Here is a 22749-nt window from a genome sequence, read left to right on the forward strand (position 1 = left end):
CAGTAGGCCATACGGCACGAGAGAAGAAGGTGAAACCTGTGGAGCGCTCTGGAATCAGTAAGTTTTAAAGCAGAACCCCCCCAATTCCCTTAACGAAAGAGATGCTATCTGCTGGTCTACAGACAGTATTTATTAAACATGTCAACATGACTGAGCGACTCGGGGTCACCACTGAAACTACTGACATTTTCTGCTGGGTGGGAGAGTATTCGGGATCGAGAGTCTAAACAACCACAAACAACAATACCTGAACATCTGCGCACATGTGATGGGAGCAAGACGTTGGGTTTGTACCACCAGGGACACAATACATCGGACTCGTTACCAAAGTTACCAGTGTAACACAACCAACAAGACTATACAGACACACAATATATCCAAATGAAATGTAATCATCTGTATCAGACGGTAAATAATAATGTGAAGGATAAAATACCGCTATCTCACATATTTTGGAGCTGCAATAAGTTGGAAATTCATAAGGTGATGGACATTTTTGTAAAAAAAGGGAATTCATATATATCTGGGATGGCACGAGGCGGAGTAAATTATAAGAGAATTCTCATTATTGAGTGAACTGTCCCTTTAAATCCGTGGCTGTGTTTTAAAAGTAGATGTTGTACTAAGCAACCAGAATCACTTAGTTTATGTTTATACTCGCACATTGAGTTTGGAAACGGCTTAACCAGCATGACACCAGCTCAGTGTGAAAGCGCATCTACATCAATTCATCAATAACTGTTGATGCATTTTCCAGAAGCACTGTTGATACCCTTCATGTTGTGTTGATCTGAACTACGTGAAGCATTACTGAAAACCAATTTATTTAAAGGAACAGTACACCGGAAGAATTTCACTGAATGATTTAACCTTTAAAGCACACAAAGATATACGCAAGCGGTGTAGCACACAATCCACATGCACAATTTTATGGCACTTTTTCTTCTTTTTTTAAAGCTCGAAAGGGCTTAGATTTGTAGCATTAAAGGGGTCATATGACAAGGCTAAAACGAATATTATGGTTTGTTTTAGATGTAATTCAATGTGTATACACAATGTAAGGTTCAAAAACGCTGTATTTTCCACATACCGTGCATGTTTGTATCTCCTCGCCTCTCTGAAGCATGCAGATTTTTTACAAAGCTCATCTCTCTGAAAAGCGAGGTGTGCTATGATTGGCCAGTTAACCAGTGCGTAGTGATTGGTCGAATACTGCAAGCTTCTTACCATATTTGGAACATCAGGTTCCAAAGCAATTGTACTGACAGGTACGCCCACCTTACTTGCGTATACATTTGGGCGGTCTTAGTCAAATCATACCACGAACTGATGTAGATTTGTGGGGGTGTGGTTACACGAGGCATTTCAGGCAGGTCTGGGTGAGCATTCGCTTTCAGAAAGAATGCATCTTTTGTTCCCACACTTTAATTGTTGCAATTTTACGTGTCTAATAAATGCATGGGCAAATTATAACACACCAAAGACACGCCATATGACCCCTTTAAAACAGATTTTCGACAAAAAGCTCCCTATCCACTGTAATTGAATAAAAAGCTCAACCAGAACATTATTACAAATTGTTTTGTGTTAGGTCTTAGATCAACATGAGGGTGAGTAAACAATGACACAATTTTCGGTTTTGGCTAACCTATCCCTTTAAAATGCTGTTTTGAAAAGGAGAAACCAAGTGAGAGAGAGTATCTACATGGACACATTGAAGTAATCCTAACCTCCCCGTTCACACCTACGTGCTTGATGATTTAGCTTTCTGATACGTTCTTCACTCTTTATCATGTTGGCTGTACTACAACCGGGGCCTGTGCACATTACGCCATTCTCCTTTCGCATTATTCACCCGGAGCTTTCAACGCAACTGGCCTGAGGTCAGAGGTCGGGTGTGTTTACATCCACCTGGTCAACTTTGTTCATTGCAGATATCCTACTAGTGGCTCTGAGGGCATCTGGAGGAAACCATAGTTGGCCCATTAGCTTTGAAGGTTACGGCTTTACGTCCGCACACTCGAACAAGAGCCTAGACCAGGGGTCTTTAACTACTTTTCTTTGAGGGCCAGATTCCAAAAGTATAAATAGGATGCAGGCCAGTTTTTTACCATATTCTCATTTCTTCTGTTATTTTGTTTTTTCTGTTATTTATTGCATTTTGTTCCTTTTATACTGTTTTTGTTGCTGTTACTTATAGGCCATGATTAAAACATGCACACAAATATTGCATCCAGTATTTGTGCCTTTTCATGATATTAAATTAAAAGGGATATTGTCTTTTTAATTGTATTTTATATTCCTTAATGCGTTACTTTACCCAAAAATTGCTACTAATTTACTCACCCACAGTCCTCCAGTACATCGAGATGTGGGTGGCATTGTTTTTTCAAGAAGATATTTATGAAGATACTTGGTCGAATTACTTAAAGTTAAATCAATAAAAATAAAAACGCAAATACATTCAACACAAAAGTAATCCCTGCCCCTTGTGACGTTAAATTCGCGTCTTATATAGCGAGTCAATTGATCTGTGCAAGAAACTGAACGCTATTATCACATCTTCGGGTGAATTCCCATCGCATTCATGTGCCCCACGCACTTATACGGCAGAGCCTTTGTATAGTGCGAGTTCTGGGCGAGATGAACAGCTGTTTTTCGTAAAATATAGCCGTTATACATAATGAATGCAGTAATAAAAACAACACCGTTTCCCCTTATCTGAGACAACCGTTCACGTGGTGTACCCTTCCTACAGTTAGCCTACTTTCAAGGGCACTAAACGCGTTTTAGAACGCGACCTATCGCGTGCGCAAACCGATTGCCTGTGGCTGTGCAATGCATTGCTGATTATAACGTTGTAAATAACATTAAGTTTCTTGGACTGACTGATCAAATCGCTTTATAAGACGTAAATCATTATGAGCCGCGGGAATTACTTTCGTATTGACTGTAGCAGCGTTTTGGACTTTTAAAGATGTGGCGTCTCAGGAGGACGTGCATTTAAAGCACACCGTTCTTAAAGTCTCTCCACTTATTTGAAATGTTAAGGCGGGCCAGGTAAAGATGATTGACGGGCCGCATTTGGCCCGCGGGCCGCCAGTTGACTAGCCCTGACCTAGATGCTCGAACGCAGCTATTAATGATGAAAAGCTATAAAAGTAAGCAAACATAGAATGGCAGTCCAAAGGATGCAGTCGAAGTATCTGCACATAGATAAAGGGCAAGTCTGGCTGCGTTGTCCGCTAGTTATAAAGAAGAAAAAAAACAAGTCGCGCAGCATTACTTTAAGCAGACAGGGTGGCTGCAAAGACTTTAACTACTTTAACAGGACAAGCAGCATGCCACAACAGAGATGGTCAGTGATGTCACGAGCAAGCATCTTTCTTCAGAGCTCGGGAATCAAAGGAGGCAGGATATCACAGATTGTAAACAGGACCAGAGCAATAAGGTCACTCATCACACGAGGCGCAACTTCCCAGACGGCTGCGGTCCTTTTTTAGAAGATAAACACTGTTTTCTGGACTTTGTAAACCACTTGAAAAGGAACGTTATTTTTAGTGCGCTCATTCAGGCCGTACAGATTAAATGGCAAGTTTATCCAGAATTAGTTCAGTTTGAAAAGGAATCAAGCTAGTTTAAATAGTTATCCCCCCAAAAAAATTCTTTCAACATTTATTCACTCTCATGTCATTCCAAATCTGTATGACTTTCTTTCTTCTGCTGAACACAAAAGAAGCTATTTTGAAGAATGTTGGTAACCAAACAACACTGGCCCCCATTGCTTTCCATTAAATGGACACAAAACCCCTGAGACATTTCTCAAAATATCTTCTTTTGTGTTCCACTGAACAAAGAGTCTTTTTTGAATGTTTTTAATAATGTGTGGTATTAAGAGCCAACATGCGAGGCTTCAGACCCTGTGAATTCATGCCATGGTCAGCGTCTGATGTGAAAGCCCCCAAACATACAATGCACGTTCCATATCAGAAATCGATACCTGAAATGCTGAGAGGTCCAGCAGGGCAAAGGTGTTGAGGAAGCGTAGGCCCTGGAGGGCCACCTGGATGACGGAGGGGCTGTAAGGTCCCTGGGGACCCTCAGGGCCGGTGGAGAGAGGTTCAGGAGGGGCACTGTGCAGCAGGATGCAGTAGAGCATGTTGATGACGCCCACCTGGTCAGTGCTCTGCAGGAGGGCCGTCAACCCGGTGGGGTCCTGACGCTTTTTGTCGAAGATGCTAAGAGAACTGGGAAGGAGAATGACGTTGTGTTAATTATGAAAAATGACAGAAAACTATACTACTGTTACATAATTGAACACTGATTCTTTATTTATGTTTTCCAAATTTTATTATAATCGTACAATCATCAATACTATGGAACACAATTGCAACTATAGACGTTTCATCGGACGAGCGCGCGCCTGACCCCCAGTTAATGTCCGGTTTGTGTTTGGCTAGAGTTTAATAATATAACTATATTTTATTTTATTTATGGTAATATCGATTAATACTATTATATTAATGTATAATAATTAAATAAACGATTTGTTGAATTTTGTTGTATGTTCATTTTATTAAATAAACAATTTGTTGAATGGGTCCTGTAGTTCTGTCGCATTTAAAAAAAACGTATGGTACATTGACATCTAGTGGTTGAACTTGGTATCGCAGTCTAAATTCAAAATATTGGAGGGACAAGTTTAGCCAAGTAACAGTTCTTCTCGGTTTCTTTTGCTTGTTATGAGAAATAATCTAAAGGCACTCTATTGTTTGTGAATGTGTACTGGAAGTTAAGTTGACATCACAAAAGTGCGCATGCGCTGTAACATTTGTTTATGTTGTAGCAACTGTGTTATGACTAAAAGCATCCAAAATGAATTAAAGCTATGTTATATTCTAGTGTCTTTAAAGTAGTCACTCTTTGCGCATTTGCTAAATCATACTTTTGCTTTGAGGTCTCAAACTGTAGATGCTCTTTAAACAATATTTAAGAATTTTCCTTTATTATGGGTTCTTATTCGCTGCTTGTTCGTCATTATTTGGTCCAAGTTATCCATTTCGAAAATATTTTATTGAAAATTGATATGTATATATATATATATATACAGGTGCTGGTCATATAATTAGAATATCATCAAAAAGTGGATTTATTTCACTAATTCCATTCAAAAAGTGAAACTTGTATATTATATTCATTCATTACACACAGACTGGTATATTTCAAATGTTTATTTCTTTTAATTTGATGATTATAACTGACAACTAATGAAAATCCCAAATTCAGTATCTCAGAAAATTAGAATATTACTTAAGACCAATACAAAGAAAGGATTTTTAGAAATCTTGTCCAACTGAAAAGTATGACCATGAAAAGTATGAGCATGTACAGCACTCAATACTTAGTTGGGGCTCCTTTTGCCTGAATTACTGCAGCAATGCGGCGTGGCATGGAGTCGATCAGTCTGTGGCACTGCTCAGGTGTTATGAGAGCCCAGGTTGCTCTGATAGTGGCCTTCAGCTCTTCTGCATTGTTGGGTCTGGCATATCGCATCTTCCTCTTCACAATACCCCACACGTAGATATATATATATATATATGAAGAGTTTGTTTCCCAAATTAGGAAACTCTTTTTATTTTTCAAAAATCATGTTTTTGATTAAGTTATGTTTTTTTGTGTTTTATTGTGTTAGTTAGCTGTATTTATTTAGTTATTATGGCTTAAATCAAAACAAACTAACTGCAGTTTGATTGATATTAATTGGAATGCACAATAAAAAAAACATGATTTTTGAAAAATGTTAAAAACAGAGTTCTCATTTTGGAAATGAACTCTTTATATATATATACACACTCTTGTATAAACAAGACCAATTAAACATGAGACATAAGACCCCTTTGTTCAACAGGTAATAACCTCTCAGCTGTGACTGACAGTCCAGGAATAAAAAAGCGAATCAGGGTCGAAAATATTATTTTATTAGCTCGGCCATAGATGTTCCTCATTGTATCAGATGTAACAGGCCAGTCAAATAAGGTTTATTATGTTTATACACCTTTCAGTCTGAATCACCGACCTTTCAAACAAATTCAGAAGTGCACAGACCTGTTCTGTACTGCACGGGATGAGGGTGGCGAAAGGAGCCCGGGGTCTAGGCGGGGATCAGAAACATCAGAACCTAAGGTGGTTTCTTTAGCCACACAGGCCAAAGAACCAAGATGTAGTGAGTGTGGAACGTCAAGTCCCGGCGGCTTCTAGATTTACTGGCTAGACCAGAGCCGGTCCGTTCTGATATAAATAATGAAGGCAGGCCCCATCTGTGAAGCATGCCTATGGGGCAGACAGGCTTAACTGGTAACATACAGCACTGCATGAGCCAGGAATGAACGCTCGGATACAGTGAGGGTGGCTGTGCTCAGATATACGAGGAGAGATAGGAGAGACTTTACACTTCTGAGCCCGGGATCAGAGACAGGAGTTCACAGAAAAAGAGAGGGGGGGGGTAAAAACAATGGCAAAAATGACAGATATACAGTATAATGAATGTAGTGTGCTGAACTGGGCATAAGACAGATAGATACTCTATAGAAGGAATTAACATTACTGTGCAAAGTCACTTACTCAAAACACAAGTGAACTGTGGGAATTATTGTTGTGACTAAAAAATGCAAAACTATGCTATATTTTGGCATCTTCACTGTAGTCACCCTTTACCTAAAATTTGCAGAAATGTTCTGTGCTCAATATTTAACAAAATTTCTGATGGTGTTCTGGGCTCTTATTGGCTGCTTTTCTCTTCATTATTCAGTAAAAGCACTTAATGTGAAAACATGTTCATAAAATACAATTTTAGATTTAGAAGGTCAAAAGAAAAATTTCACCCTGACTTCAACTTTTGAACGGTTGTGTATACTGTAATGTAAAGTAAACAGAAGTATAAACTAAATGTGTGTCTTATGTATGCAAAAATAAAAATACAGATTGTATAAAATAATTGTACAGATTGGAAAGAGAAATGGATATTATTTTAAAGGACAATAAATTACAGAATGCATTACATACAGTACATACAGTATGTATTATGTATGTATGTACATTAATTATGTAAACATCAATTCTATACATACATAGGTCACACTTCTTTATTAACAAAAGCTATGTATTAAGTGTATAGGCTGTTTCATCGGACGCACGTGCCTGGACTAAGGTTACTTTCAGGTCTGCGTTTCATTATCGGTCTGACTAGTGGCTAGCAATTCAACAATTTATTTTATATTTAATTTATACTCATATTTATTTATATTCATATTTTATAGTATATTAATTGTAGTTAATTAAATTAAAACTACTCAACAGTTATTGATTTTTTGCAGAGGTTTCATCGGACATGTGGGCCGGGACTGCAGCCCGGTCTGTGTTTGGCTAGTGTCTAATAATATAACTATTTATATTTTATTTAATTTATGTTAATATTAATTTATATATTTTTTGTATAATTACTGTTTATATAAACAATTTGTTGAATTTTGTTGTAAGCTCATTTTATCAAATAAACAATTTGTAGCGTTTAAACAAACCATATGGTACATTGACATCTAGCAGTTGAGCTTGGCATTGCAGTCTAAATTCAAAATATTGGAGAGGCAAGTTTAGCCAAGTAATTTTTCTTCTCCGTTTCTTTTGCTTGCTATCAGAAATAATCTACAGGCACTCATATTGTTTGCGAACGAGTACCGGAAGTTAAGGGCAGTCCACGAACACGCATGCCTGTCACTTTTAAACCGTCTTTAACCCTTTATGCATGCATTTATGACAACCTCAGTCAGTTTTTTTGTTGTAAGGGAATGTAAAACAAGACTTGAATTTAAATCAAAGAGATTTTCTGATAGTATCCATTGAAGTATTCCAGTATTCCACTGAAGTGATTTCTATGTGTGAAATGGCTAAAGAAATGTATAGAATGCATGTCTATAAAATGAGCCCTATAAATCTATAAAAGCCAGAATGCAATGGACAGATATGTGGACTGAACAAATAAATAAATAGAGAGAATGGGGAAAATCTGATTTATAAAATGTATAGATTATGTTGAAGAAATCTATAGTATAGATCTATAACATGAATGTATTGAATCAATAAAGAGATGAATAGAAGATAGAGGCAAATTAAGGATAGCATAATATGGCAAAGGATCTAGAGGAAGTCGAGGCTCCAAGCAACAAAGCTGACCTTCCAAACATCGCACACTCCAATAACCATACTGGAACGTTCTGCACAGCAACAGCAGAGCCAGAGAAGAGGAAAGCCCTGGAACTCAGACAACCATCTGTCAGCCAACAGCTCTGGCTCCACCGCTATGCAAACTCACCTACCACTCCTGGCCGTCTTGTGTTCCAGCATATTTAATTAAGAGCCATCCTACCAGATTTACAGCAGCGTGTTTGTGTGTCTTAGTCAGGACAACACCCTGAAGATTAGCAGGATTGGTAACTTCATACCCCGGCAGTACATTCAAGGGGCCGAGCAGAGCCAGTCCCCTCAAGGCTGATCTGAGGTAAGATCTCCCCCTACAACAACTGCAAGAGTTTGGATTCGAGATTCGAGGGCTGATCTCCAAACAGCACAAAAAGGGCAAGACCGACAGGGTGTCACATTGCAGGTGAGGATACACCTGAACACTACACTGAGTGCACTGGAGGGGAAACAGACCTTTGGGGGGGACGGAGTGTCAGGCTTATTGGGGGGGACATCACAGTTTGTGAATGAGATCACCCAGAATTGGCTTCGGTGTAGGGATACAGCATTCAGCTGATCCCGGTCCTGCTCTCATCATCCACGGTGTCGTAAGAGAATCCTCAAAACTGGTCCGAGTTCATAGAAAAAGGGCAGCATCCGCCGACAGCCCTGATCGACGTCTACGTGAGGGAACAAAGAGTCGGTTCTCACAGAGTGACTGTGCATGACGTACTTCACATCTCCTGACCCTGAAACAGGAGACAGCGGAGTTTGATGAAAGTGAAAGCCCTGACACAAGCAATTCGAGTCTACCCACTGACCCCAAATCAGCATCGTCTGATTAATCCATGCTTACGGCTGAACCTGTGGAAACACTGTTAGTGTCTGCTCAGTTCACAGTGGATGAAAAGTTATGGATTTAGAACTTTGATTTGCCGTGAAACGACTTCCTTGAGGTGAATCAGTCAAGTAAAAATTGGTTTGTGCATTAGTCAAGGTCTTCAAAGTCATGTTAGAGCATGTGCACACGCTAGAGTCATGGTGCACTAGTGGTGACACAGGTTCAGATGTGGTCGGAGGCATTTTCCCAAAACATTTCAAGTCTCATTCTCAATACTTTCTGTCGCTCTGCATTGTCCTGTCATAAAATGCCCAAAACCCAATAAGGCATGTTCCATCAACACGGTACATTTTGGCATCTCTCCTTTTTTTAAGAATTAAAGTTCACCAGAGAAGGAACATTTTGTCATGAATCTCACCCTCAAGTCATTCAAGTTACAGTTCTTTAAATTTCTTTTCTTTTTCTTGCAGGTCATTCATTATGTTTTCTCGTGTTGAACTATTATCAATAAAAATGAACAAAGAATGAAAAGTAACTACTGAACTAGAGGTATCACTACATCCCGATATTGACAACCGTGATAATAAAAGCCATGATTAACGATATTGTGCTAATATATACATGATACATCGTAAATAATTCAACATACATTTAAAAATAAACAAGTAAACAAAATGAAACATTTTACTGACAACATTATTTGTTTTTTTCAAATTCAATAGATATTGCAATGATATTGTTATCAAAAATTCTTTTGGCAATGATCACTTCTGAAAAGTTATACTTTTGTCATAATATTTAACACTTATAAATGCATTTATTTTGTAGGCATATTGCTAGAATGTTATAAATAATAAATAAACACCTAGCAACAGTTTATGTAACTAAATATTACAATATCCTCACAAAATGAATAGAAAACATAACCAGTTATAACATCCAGTTTTACCAAAATGTATAAGATTACTGTTTTTCACTGTTCAAAAATAGAGCGCTACTGTATTTTTGGAAAGTGCCACATATTAACTATAAAAGAGGATGGTCCTCATCCATTATAAAATTAAATGTAATAGAGAGAAGACTTCAAGATCTTAGCATGAGCTCTCGACGACGAGCTCTGATTGGCTGCTTATGACTCGAATCCCCGGAATGCAACCCCACCACAAACAATAGCACTTGATGTCAAAAACACGAAGCCCCCACCGTGAGAACATAACGCAGGGTGCGGCAACTGCCAAAGAGCAGAGCCAGTCAGAAACGTCCAATATGTCCTGGGCACGGGACAACTTCCTGGTTCTCTCCATGGTGATTGGCTGAACGACTGGATTGGGGCAAACGCTGAGTCGCACCGAGCAGGACTATTAAAGCGCTGAACTATTGGCACCGGAGTTCTCACAGATATTTAGTGATACCAAGCCAAAGAGACGCTAGTGTTTAACAGCTGTGTGATGTCACAGCATGCAACAGCTGGAGGAGGACATGGCTACTGCCTGAAGAAACTCTACGAGTGGGTTTCTAAGTCCACGTAAAATCCAAATGATCCGTACATATGGGGGTGAAAAGACATTTACGACGTATTTTACATTTGGAAATGTCCCACAGTGGAGATCAAGAGAAAGTTATGAATAGTTTTACAAAGCAGAATCAACATGAATAAATAGAGTTATAATACAGTGTTATGATCATTCATGGTTACTTTTCTAAAGCACTGCACACGATGTAACGCATTACATTAACAATCAATCACTTTAACAATTTCTACAGTGCAAAGTGGAAAACATGAGCCATGCAGTGATCAGTCTTGTCTACGAGTCAGGGTCAGATGTCACGGGCGGGATATCACAAGCTGTGACTGTGTGGTTAGCCTCTGTCAGCAGTTGTGCATGCACAAACGCACTTCGCAGTACACATGTGGGTGGGCCGCAGGCAGTAGTTTACAGTGAAAGAGACAGGGCTCCAGGGCCGCAAGATGACTATCAGCACAGCCTGTGCAGGACCGCAGCGTCAGACGCTGGAAAATGAGCTGATGATTGATGCCTCTGCACCTCCAGACATCTCAACAACTACGGTGGCCTTCACCTTTGCATTCAAATAGAAATGCTTGCTGCGAGATGTTTGTATTAGATATTTTGAAGAATGGTGGTAACCAAACAACATTGGCCTCCATTGACTTCCAAAGTGTGAAAACCACTGAAACATTTCTCTAAATATCTTATTTTGTGTTCCACAGAAGAAACAGTCATATACAGGTTTTGAACAACACAAGGGTGAATAAATGATGACAGAATCTGTATTTTGTCGAGTACTTTTTGAAAACTCAGTAAGTGCATGTACTGTAAAATAAAGTGCAGCCCAAAGTACTAAATATTAGTATGGGGCGTTTTGACTGTGTGGGAAAGGGGAAGCAAAAATGGAGAGGATTTAGGAGTTAAAGGTCATCAGATATCACTCACCGACTAGTCACAGCAAAACACAGTTTACACATCCCATGGAGGAACGCTGTGGCTTGTTCCAGGAAGGCGGCCATCTTGGGACTCTCGTCGATTGGCCCTTGCACTTACAAGAAACAGCCGTACAGCTTGTCGATCAAGCCCATGTTCACCACGTAACTGAGGAAAACACATATAAAAAATATCATTTAAAACGGGTGAAAAAGTCTGATCTTTCGGGAACAAAAGCATTAGTCAAGATTTTTTTTGTGAAATTGAGGGAATTTAGTTATTCGTTGGGATAGTGACAGACACTTACTCTGTTCCAAAACTGTTCCCTAAGTAAGTTGGGATGCCATACGTGACACATAAACAGCGTTACACCCTGTCTACACCAGATGCGCGCCTATTAAGAACAAGGCATGTGTCGCGTCGCATCGCGCCACATCCAGTGTGGACAAAAATAAAATAAAATAAAATAATGGGTTCTAATGTCTTTTGTCACATCACATTGCATTAGGTGTAGACAGGGTGCTATTCATGAAATATGTATCAGAGATTCAATAAAGTACTATTTCAATAGTTCATGTTAACATGTTGCCAAGCTAACAACCAGAACTATTATCAATAACTAAAACCAACACTGTTGAAACATTTCAGTTAGCTGAAATCAAATAAATGATAGCCCTAAATATTATTTGAAAAACTGTCACAAGACAAAAAAATTAAAATTGAAATCATTTTAAACGGAGGCACTAAAATTATTGTAAATAAATAAAAATTAAACAAACTCAAATAAATTATATTCAAATATTATTATTAATAAAATATAATAAATATTAATTTAAATATAAAACCCAAACAAATCTTTAAAAATTAAAATAAAACAAAAATATATTAAAATATAAAATACAATATAAAATTGCAGCTGGAGCGCTAGTAAAAAATGTAAAATACTAGTTTTTCACGAAAAATTAGATGTTTCCTTGTAAATTTGCAGTCTTTTGCTGTAATTTGCCGGTTTTAGCGCATTTCAAAAATAAAAAAACTGTAATTTTACAGAACTTTACTGTGTACCTGAACATCTCGCATTAGTTTTTACCACTTCAGTATTCAATTAAAGTATCTATTTGTAACTGCCATCTATTGCTTCATTCGCTTTAAACTTGCACTGAGGTTGCTGCGATGCATTCTAGGATTCATGCAACACTACCTTAAAATTGCCCAAACTGAATGATCTTGAAAGGCAGCGTAAGGTTTGTCACAAAGGCTTCTGCAATCTAAGCCGCTCTTGGCTTGAAACCTGAGCTCACATCAGAAGCCTGTACTTCAGCCTATTACATCCATATCTCTAATTTGTCTGGACAAATGAAAGGTCTCATGAGCGTGTCGGTCCCCACCCTCCTGACTACAAATCAGGCCTAATTACAGTATTAGCGGACGGCTGTGTCTCCATGTGCCAGCACAGGTCTAGAAAGAAGGAATTCCCCCTTCTCCCGTCTTCCTAGCTCAGGTATCACCGTCTTTCTACCTCCCACCCACCTCCGACACTGCCACAGAACACTTAACAGTCGATCATAAGACTTCCCGGTGAATGTTGGGTGACTACGATGAGCCTTGGTGCTCATGTGGGAGATTGATGTTTGAATCTGGCCTCATTTGTCTACTTTGGCTGGCTCTTCCAACTGACAAATGATTTTTGGCAAGCGTTTTCTCCTCCCTTTCTAAATAATTTTGCTATCTAAAATGGCATGATTTTATGGTTAGTTGTATTTTATCATCTGCATTAGCTTTGTTTTTCCCTACTGTCCGTGATCCGTCTGTTCTCATATTTCTGCTTCCTTTTTCCGTTTTATTTTTTGTGATCCAGCCGTGGCCCGTTCCAGCCCTGTCTGTAGGGTCACTCCACGGTCACCGCGCTGGGCTCGAGGACTGCTCGTGTCAAACAAATCAAGGGAGGGAAGACCGAGGGATTGTGGGAAGCCTGGGATTCTTTGCAGGCTGGGCTGTCTGCCTTTCCTCAGAGAGCAGGACAAAGCCCAGCGCCGGCTCTCTCCTCCGCACTGCCCTACTCTCACTTCAAGTTCAATTTCAAGTCGTGCACGTCCAGAAGAAAATTTTGGCCGAAAACCTTACATTTGCATGGATAATGTGTGAAGGAGTGTCAAGCGGCGTGGACCTAAGAACGTGTGATGTCAGATCGGTGGTTTGTTGTCTGTCCAGGCTAACTGGATCTACTCCAAGGGTCATTCCCTGTGTAAAGGGAAATCTTTCCAGGACTTGTGTAGTTCTTGTGCATGTCAGGTTGCAGAAAACAGCCTTTGCAAGATTCGCTTTAGGCAAATCTAATGTTTTTCTGCCTGTATGTGAAAGAGCTATAGAAATGGATAAAGAAGTGTGTGGATAAGAGAAAGAAATGGAAGTTGGGAAATCTAATAAATAGACAATGTAGCACAATCAAAAAACAGATAATTTGACAGTAATGTGCCACATTGCATAACTCTGTGACACTTTACAATAAGACTCTGTTTGCATTTTAATGATAACTATATACAGTACTATTACAGTTTTTAGTTTAACATAAAAAACGTAACAAGTTTTAATAACATTAGTCATTGCATCATAAACAAATACAATTTTTATAATATATAAATAATCAAATAAATTAAAAACAACAAATTGTATATATAATTAGTTATTTGTTTCTAATATATAAACAAATGAAATAAAAACGTAAATAAAATAAAATTGAAGTATTAATAATTAAATTAAAGTCGGCATGAAACGGAAGTAGCGATCGTATTTTTTTCCGTATCGTGACGTATACCCAAGTGAAACGACTTCTGAAATGAGAAAAAAATGTAGGGCGGGACTTGATTTCATCCACCGACAACTGATTGGATCGTTGAAAGGTGAAAGATTTGAACGCCAGTTTGCAATCTGTCAGTCATTGCAGCCCCACCCTCGCACCATTCTTGTGACCAGAAGTAAAGATAGGTCGTTTCGAGAGGGGGAGGAGGTTAATGTTTTTGATGAAAGATTACAAGTGCAAATAAATTGTAAAAAAAGAATGATGTGCACGGATAAATAATTTATAATAAATACATCACCACTGTGTAAAAACAATTAGAATGATCATTTTTCATTTCATGCTGAAAATGACATTGTTAATATTTATTTAAATATTTATTAATAAAAATATTAATATTTGTTGCAATTTATTAACCTTGTTAAATACTGTATATATAAAAAGGTTAAATAAATGATCACTTTCTTACTATTAGCCAGTTAGCCAAAGCTGTCTCTCTTTCTTTCTCTCTCCCTATCTCCTTTCCAGAACTATACTGTTATGCTTACCAGATTTTGTCGACAATATTTTGCTTCATTCACAATGTTTGCATGCAGTGACTATAACCACGTACTGTATAAATAATGTGCTAGATACAGTGTTATTTGTATTTTGTAGCATTTTTTATTATATTACAGTGATTTAGCTAATCCAGATGGGGTGCTTTGCACAAGATACAGGTAAGCATGAGTTCATTACAGTACATCTAAGAGTAATAAAAATGGGGAATTCATGAGCCTACAGGGATGGGAAGAGGGAATCAGATCGAAAGCCAAACTCAGGCCCCTGAACCAGAACTGTATGTGAGAGCACATTGAGTGCAATGTGTCAGTAAATAAATAAGTACACTCTGTTACTCACAAATGATGCATACAAAAAAATAGCCTTTGAACGAGATAGATTGGACAGAAGACAGACCTGATGAGATCGTGAACACGTGTATTGAAGTTGTCATTGGAGGCTGTTTTGCTTTTGATGTCCGGACTGCAGACACGTGATGACTCTCCATCTGATTTCGGCAGCTGTAGCTGTCCCAGGACTGTAGCGACCGTCTGCAGAAGAGCTGTCATCAAACCCTCAAAGATCTGCTTATTCACGCTGCGGCCGAAGATGCTATTGTCCTCATCTGGCACGAAGAGCTACGAAAGACAAACATGGATGCGTTAGTCATCCAACTGCCAATGGAAAACATCATGAAAGACCACTGTTGTGCAGTCACTGGAGACTGAAGGCAATGATGTCTAGACATGTTAGAGCTTTAAGGCTTCATCAACAGCTACAGATGAATGTCTTAATCGCCAACGACTCCCAACATGTCTACAAACGTGTCAAACACGAGAACGTCTAAAACTGGATTCGTGTTCAAACAACTGGCGGCATTTTCTCCTGCACAGAGCTTTGACAGTATTGTTACAGCAAACAGTTTGTACTGCTGTAAATCCATCCATTGATGCGGTTTACACAAATTCTATGAATTACACCACCACTAAATGATATACGATGCACTAAGCAAACATCGGTTGAAATTAATTTGGATAGCTCTAAAAATACCTTTCGAAAAGAGGCATGGATTGCATCCTACACCAATCTTGGCACTGACGGACATTTTAGTTCAGGCAACAATAGGTCTCAATATCCGCCCCGGCACTGGCGCACAATAGACGGGGTCATTTAAACCTCAGCTTGCATATTAAAGCACGTCCAACTGAAGCTGAGAGAACAAATAAAAAGGATCCCTTCCTCTTTTGTTTCCATGCACACGCCATTAAACCTTGCTTGGAATCCTGATCCTCCGGCCTATAAACAACAACAAAGGAGCTGTTCTATTATTCATCAGCCCTGGGATATAAATTGGTAGTTACAACATGAAGTGACATTGTTACTGGTTGCGTGCCAATGGCGTGCATACGAGAACACTAGGAAGTATTCCCTTGTTGGCGAGCGCTTATGGATAAAAAATGTTAAGAAAATATGGGGGAAAATATTATGCAAATATGTGCACGGAAACGCTAGCGCAAGGCAAGATGGGTTTCACCCCCCATAGCACACGTACATCTGGGAGACGTCTATTTGATGTCTGCCTTTACATCCGCGAGACGTATTTTGCTCATTTGCAATACACTGACGTTTCTAGTCAGAGAAGATGTCTGTAAGATGTTTATGATTTAGAATGTATGCCAAACGGCCCTTTCTTTGACGTTTATCGGATGTTTTAACACAGCAGGTGTTTTCCAGATCAGATCTCTACCAGACATCTTACAAACTTACCTGTGCTATCTGGGACACATCCAAAATGTTATATTATTATTTTCATTGGGGCGCACAGCTTTTCTGCACTTCCTTTTTGTAATATTCATGTCATCTAGTACATCTTGTGTGTAAATTAGCTAAACGTGTAATCGCTACCTAAATTCATTTTTTGTCGATATGTAATGTAAACTACTGAATTAGCTTTGAAAATTAGCAAAACGTCTGACGTGTTTATAGCTAACTGAATAACAGGTAAGGTCTGTTTTACGGCGCAGTAACACAAGAAAGCATTATTAGCATGTTAGCATGCAACAGACCAACAAATGTGCAAAACACTGGCAAAGCACCTGTTGTGTATGTTTTACAATCGATTAAAAAAATGAATTTGATTAATCACACATTTTTTCTGTGATTAATATATAGAAATTGAATGAAGTTCTCAAACGCTTTACAGTCTTTAATGCTAAATTGTAAATTAAATACAAAAGAATTCTCATTAAAGCTACAAAACACATTGAATTCCTCTTTTATTTTGTTCTTTGGTTAACATTAATGACGGGAGTCACAGCAGCAGGTTTAAGAATGCGGCCACTTTAAGAGCTTCCGCTCTACGCAGATCTGACGCCCTTTCCCATTTTCACAACTCTTTGCATTCATTTATGATTTTTTTTATCACGTTGAAGTCTGCGCTTATGAAAATGCAACACAAAACAGGCTTGCTGGCATAATCTTGTGTGGTTTTATACATTCAACCACGAAAGAGAACTTAATACTGATGCTCTGTCTGACAGAGATTCATTGACGCAGCAGACTGGACCGATGTTGCATTGCGTATTGCCGCTTCCCACAGCTAGAAGCTGTCTATCTACACTGAACGCATCAAAGCAACTGTTTCAAATGGCGCATAAGTGGTTTAAAAGCCTTTACATGAATAAGAGCGTGATTATATAATGTAACGCAAGACAAATGATGACAAAATAAACGGATGCTGTGTTAATTGCGTTAAATATTTTTAACACGTTAATCTGAAATAAGTTTATCGCATACGTTAACGTGTTAATGCTGACAGCCCTAGTATGTTTCTAGTAAACATACGTTTCTGACATTAATGTTATTGCATACAGTATGCTCAGACCACTAACTAAAAAAACCTGTAATATCATAATTTCCAGAATGTGACAATTATGTTTACATTAAACCAAACTCCAGCGTCATATATAAAGTTAAATAAATTTGAAGACTAGTCAAGTGCTATTAGTTGAAGGCAGGAAATAAATATAGACTCAGGTAAAGCCCACGTTGAAATGACCGATTTTACTGAGGAGTAAGTTAGTATGCTCAGAAAGCAGGCAAAGCAAGCAACATTCTCCACAAATCTAATTACAGAGAAGGGAAGGGTGGACGCCAGGGCTGGCCACACTACACGCACGCACGCACACACACACACACACACGCACACGCACGCACACACACACACACACACACAGGTAAACTACTACACAGTACTGACTTTTTTACTTCACTTAGGTGACAAATCTGTCCGTTTATATCCATCACGTCAACGAATCAGTGGGCTGACTGACTGCCGGCTTGTGCTGTAAAATAAACCCCTTGTACCCCCAAGGAAATTTGACTTCTTTAGACTGGAACGTGCATTCAACGAGGTTTAATGATTTGCCGAGCCAATATTTCTCACACACACTCATCTAAACCTCGTAAAACACAGCCAATGTCTTCTTTCTCGAAATAGCGAGCTGCCTAATATCTGCATCTAGGCACACTCTAGATAGGCAGCAATGACGAGTGCCTTTTTATTGCTTGTTTCACTGGGACATTTGGGGAAGACATATCATAGTACTTTATTTAAACAGCCAAAAGACTTAAGTGAAGAAACCATGAACCATAATTTGCTATTTGCTAGACAGGGGCTTGTGGTATTACAGGTGGGATGTTTTGATTCTAGAGTGCATCCGAGTCAAATCTAAGTAACCTTTTAGGTATGTTGTAAAACTTAAATTCTCATGTGTAAAAAGTGAATTTTGTCAATGTTTATATGCACACAAGCGTATAAACAACCTCAAAGCTAAAACACAAAGTCTGCATACTTATTCTCTTGGTTCTGGCCTTCCGAACCACACTGAGATGCAATTTTTGTCAACAAAAACTTGCTGTTTTCATGTTGCACTGTTGACTGAAAGGGACGTTTCCAAAAAACGTCAACACACTTTAGTCACGTGACCAATAAGAAGTACACGAAAATGGTGTTTTACTTATGTGGAGTACAGGGATGTAAGCGTTTTTAGTGTGGTCAACTGTTGGAAAACGCTCTAGTGAGCAATTCCATGCAACCTTAAGATGAAAAAAATCACGTTTTTAGCAAAGTCTTCACCATACTGATAGGTTGGATGTCAGTATTTGCCGGTTTGAATACCAATGTGAAGTCTCTCTTAGTTTTTTTGTTTTTCTAAAGCATATCTTTCCATAGTCAGGTACTGTAAGTAAATTGTCACATCTATAACGGTTCATATTCCTCATAAACGGGCACATCAAAATGAAAAAATAATAACTATTTTGCGATCTGTGCAGAGCCATCCCTTGCCCATTTGTTGAGTGTTGCATCTGATTTGTACCATAAAACATGAATTTTTCTTTTTTTTTTAACTTGTGCATAGACTGCTATTTTTCTGATGTCTGGACTCTATAACAGGGGATTAAACCGATGACTCATTATATTGGTAATAAATACATTCTCGGAGACGTTAAATTTGAAGTTTTGACTGACAATGTCACATCCACAACGCTGGAGTGTTTTAAACAGTCTCAACAAATTTAGAGTTTGGGTTCCTTGCCACTGTTCTTCGGCCCTGCTGGCTAGCTCACCAGGAGACTGCTGATATTCGGTTAGCTTACTAGAATGGTCTTACTCTTTCTATAACATGTACTGTAGTCTATTTTATTTGACCTTTCTCAGTGTTTTTCCATTTGCTTAGTTCCTGTAAAGCGGCTTTAAAACAATGCAACATTGTAAAAAGCGCTATATAAATAAAACTGAATCGAATTGAATTAAACAAAAACGCCATTTTCAAATGTATCTGGATTAGTGTAGATGTAGCCACAAAAATGGAAACCAAATGAAATACCTTTAGAAACAACCTTTGCAATGAGGCCACACTTACAACGAATGCCTCTGTAAGCAGACACCCTTACTAGGTTCTGAAACAGCACAGTATTGTTCTTATTCCTATGTTTGGAGTGTTCTTTTCTTTCAGCTCAGAGAAAGCAATGTACACACAATCCTACTGGCAAACACTGGTCTTACTTTTACTGTCCAATTGGCAGTTTAGAAAGCCGGGAACATAGCGTGAGCATGGCTCTGAAACCCCCCATGCCAGAAAGCAAAGGGTGGGACGGTGGGAGAGAAAGAAGGAAAGACACCAAAGCGCGGTGAAAAATGAGGCACAGACGCATCAAGCGAAATGTGATTCAGCAGAGGAGCTTTCCCAGAACTTAAGATGATTCAGTGAGTCATATAAACAAGAGCAATGTTGTATGTATTAAAATCCATTTTGGCGCTCGCTTTAAACTGGTAGATGAGCCACATATGCTCTGGCAAGACGGATAAGACAGAACTGACCCTTTAAACATGACAAAACAACACTTCAGGCCTTTATAACCTCAAGTGGAAGTCTCATCCTCAAAGGATTAGTTCGCCCAAAAATGAAAATTCTGTCATTATTTACTCGCCCTCATACGTCTTTCCAAACCTGTATGGATTTCTTTGTGATGTGGAACAAAAAGGGAGAAATTTGGTAGAATTGTACTGGGCTTTCTATGCTTTAAAACCACATAAAGGGGTCATGAACATGTCACATAACCAGTCCGTACAACTTGTGATCTGTAAGCCATAGAGCAGATTTATAAAAGGAACTGACCAAAATTTAAAGTGACAGTTCACCCAAAAATGTCATCATTTGTTCACACTCATGTCATTTAAAACCTCTATATGACTCTTTCTTGGGACACGAAAGAAGATATTTTGAGAAATGTCTCAGCGGTTTTGTGTCTATACAATGAAAGTCAACGGGGGTGAATATTGTTTGGTTATCGACATTCTTCAAAATATCTTTTTTGTGTTTTTCAGAATGGCCTGAAAAGAACAAATGTTAGCAAAGCAAGCCAGCAGAACCCACCGTTAACTGATGGAGCAGCAGGTCCATGAGAAAGATAATTTTGTTGCTGTAGAGAACATAGGAACAGTTGTTGAGGCAGTGTGCACATGACAGGTAATATGTGTTCACAGCAGCGCAGAGGGACCTAAAGAGAGAGCGAGAGAGAGAGAGGGATTAGTTTTCAAAATCCGACTTCTCATGTTTTGAGTTTTCCATTTCAATGATCAGGATACCATGTAGGCCCCATATAAACATTTCAGGGTTACCCTCACTCGCAACTCAAAAGAAGGCCAGTCAGATGAGTTGGGTTGTGTGCCGTAATACGGTAAGGTTATCTGAGGAAATTGACACTTAAAGCTCAGAGTGTGAACATCACACGCAATCCAAGAAGCATGACAACACTTGGAATATTTCTCTCAAGGGAGTTTCTTTCAGGAATAGCGCCTTACGCAGCACTATAAGAAAAACTAAGATATGATGTATCTGAGAGCTCAATTGCTTAAGGACATACTATCACTTGGATTTTGTGGTCATGGTACCATGATAATATCATGGTTTTTCAAAATAAGGGGATTTATCAAGGTTTAGGATTATCTCACTAAACCTAACAGCAGGGCTCTGTTAACTACTAAGAATATTTCGCCCATTTCTAATAAAAATATTGTTTCGATTTGTATTTATTTGCAGAAAATGAAAACTGGAGAAACAGGTCAAAATAACAGAAAAGATGCTGTGTATTTTTTCAGACCTCAAATACTGCAAAGAAAACAAGTTCATGCTCACTTTTAAGCAAGGCAACAGTCTGATCATTTTTATCAGTTTTCATGCGTCTTGTCATGCTGTCAGTCTTTTACATTGCTGTTGGATGACTTTATGTCTCTCCTGACGTTTAATTTTTCTTTAATTCAACAGACACTGGACTGGAACGGACACAATACATTAAATAAATGAAAATGAGGAATTTGGCATATTTCCACAGCTGTATATATCCATTTATTGATGCTGTTATATTGTGACAGAAGTGAGCACACTCTTTTTTGCCTTCAATGCTACAACGCGATGACATTTATGTTTAGGCCTGTGATTACAATAAATAACAATAAATAAAATGGATTAATAATAATAAAACAATGCGTCTCAAATTTGATATGCAGTATATGCTCATTTGAACGTCTCATGCAAACTTTCCGCCTTATTCACAACACGTACATTCATAATGTTCAGAAGAGCGGCAAACTTTTTACATCATTATTGCATACATGATTATTGCGTACATGTTGTTTAAGTTGTTATTATTATTTTTTGTACATTTAGAATGCGTATTAGTAAGAGTTTTTGGTGAATCATGATTTGTTTATATGCAGGTTTTAGACAACATTTTGCATCCTTAGTGAATGGTTTAATGAAATTCTGTCATCATTTATTCATCGTGTAGGTCAAAACCGGTATATGACTCTTTCCTCTGAGGAACATAAAAGAAAATATTTTGAGAAATGTCACAAATGGTTTTGTGTTCATACAATGGAAGTCAATGGGTGTCAATGTTGTTTGCTTATCAACATTCTTCAAAATATCTTTTGTGCTCTGCAGAAGAAAGTCATTCAGGTTGGGACTGACATGAGGATAAGTAAATGTTGAAGGATTTTTATTTCTGGGTGAGCTATCCCTTCATGGCTACTGTAAAAGAATACAAATGGATTATTAATTACTAATGAATTAACAATACTTTCAAAATGCAGAAAACTGACTGTGTATCATGAAAGTACTTTCAGTAGTTTATTTTGTCAGGGATGTTACAAGAGATTGTACTCATGCACCGAACATCTGCCTGCCCCCCTCTTTGTTTCCACCATGTCTTTCCCCAACTCGTTTTCTCTCGGCTCAGATAAGCGTCTAGCCGTCAGCGCCTTTGGGCCAATCGGCCACGGCGAGTCAGTCAGGTCTCTGTATTTTGTCTGTTCCACACCAGTCTGAGGG

The 22749-nt window shown here is 38.5% G+C and overlaps 1 protein-coding gene across 2 annotated transcripts in view; it reads right to left on the reverse strand.

The window, feature by feature from the left end:
* Positions 1–4131: 4131 nt before the first annotated feature.
* scaper (S-phase cyclin A-associated protein in the ER) overlaps positions 4132–22749 on the reverse strand; it is a 92096-nt gene continuing 73478 nt past the window's right edge. The window contains exons 24-27 of one of the 2 annotated variants that reach the window (XM_057329117.1): positions 20794–20917; positions 15272–15492; positions 11530–11685; positions 4132–4247 (exon numbers count right to left, since the gene is read on the reverse strand). In XM_057329117.1, the coding sequence (XP_057185100.1) occupies positions 11634–11685; positions 15272–15492; positions 20794–20917 (397 nt within the window). In that variant the 3' untranslated portion in view covers positions 4132–4247; positions 11530–11633. Of the gene's footprint in view, positions 4248–11529; positions 11686–15271; positions 15493–20793; positions 20918–22749 lie in introns of those variants that run through there. The other variant, XM_057329118.1, reaches the window with a different exon arrangement.

Source organism: Triplophysa rosa, linkage group LG3, assembly GCF_024868665.1.
Source record: "Triplophysa rosa linkage group LG3, Trosa_1v2, whole genome shotgun sequence".
Lineage (NCBI taxonomy): Eukaryota > Metazoa > Chordata > Actinopteri > Cypriniformes > Nemacheilidae > Triplophysa > Triplophysa rosa.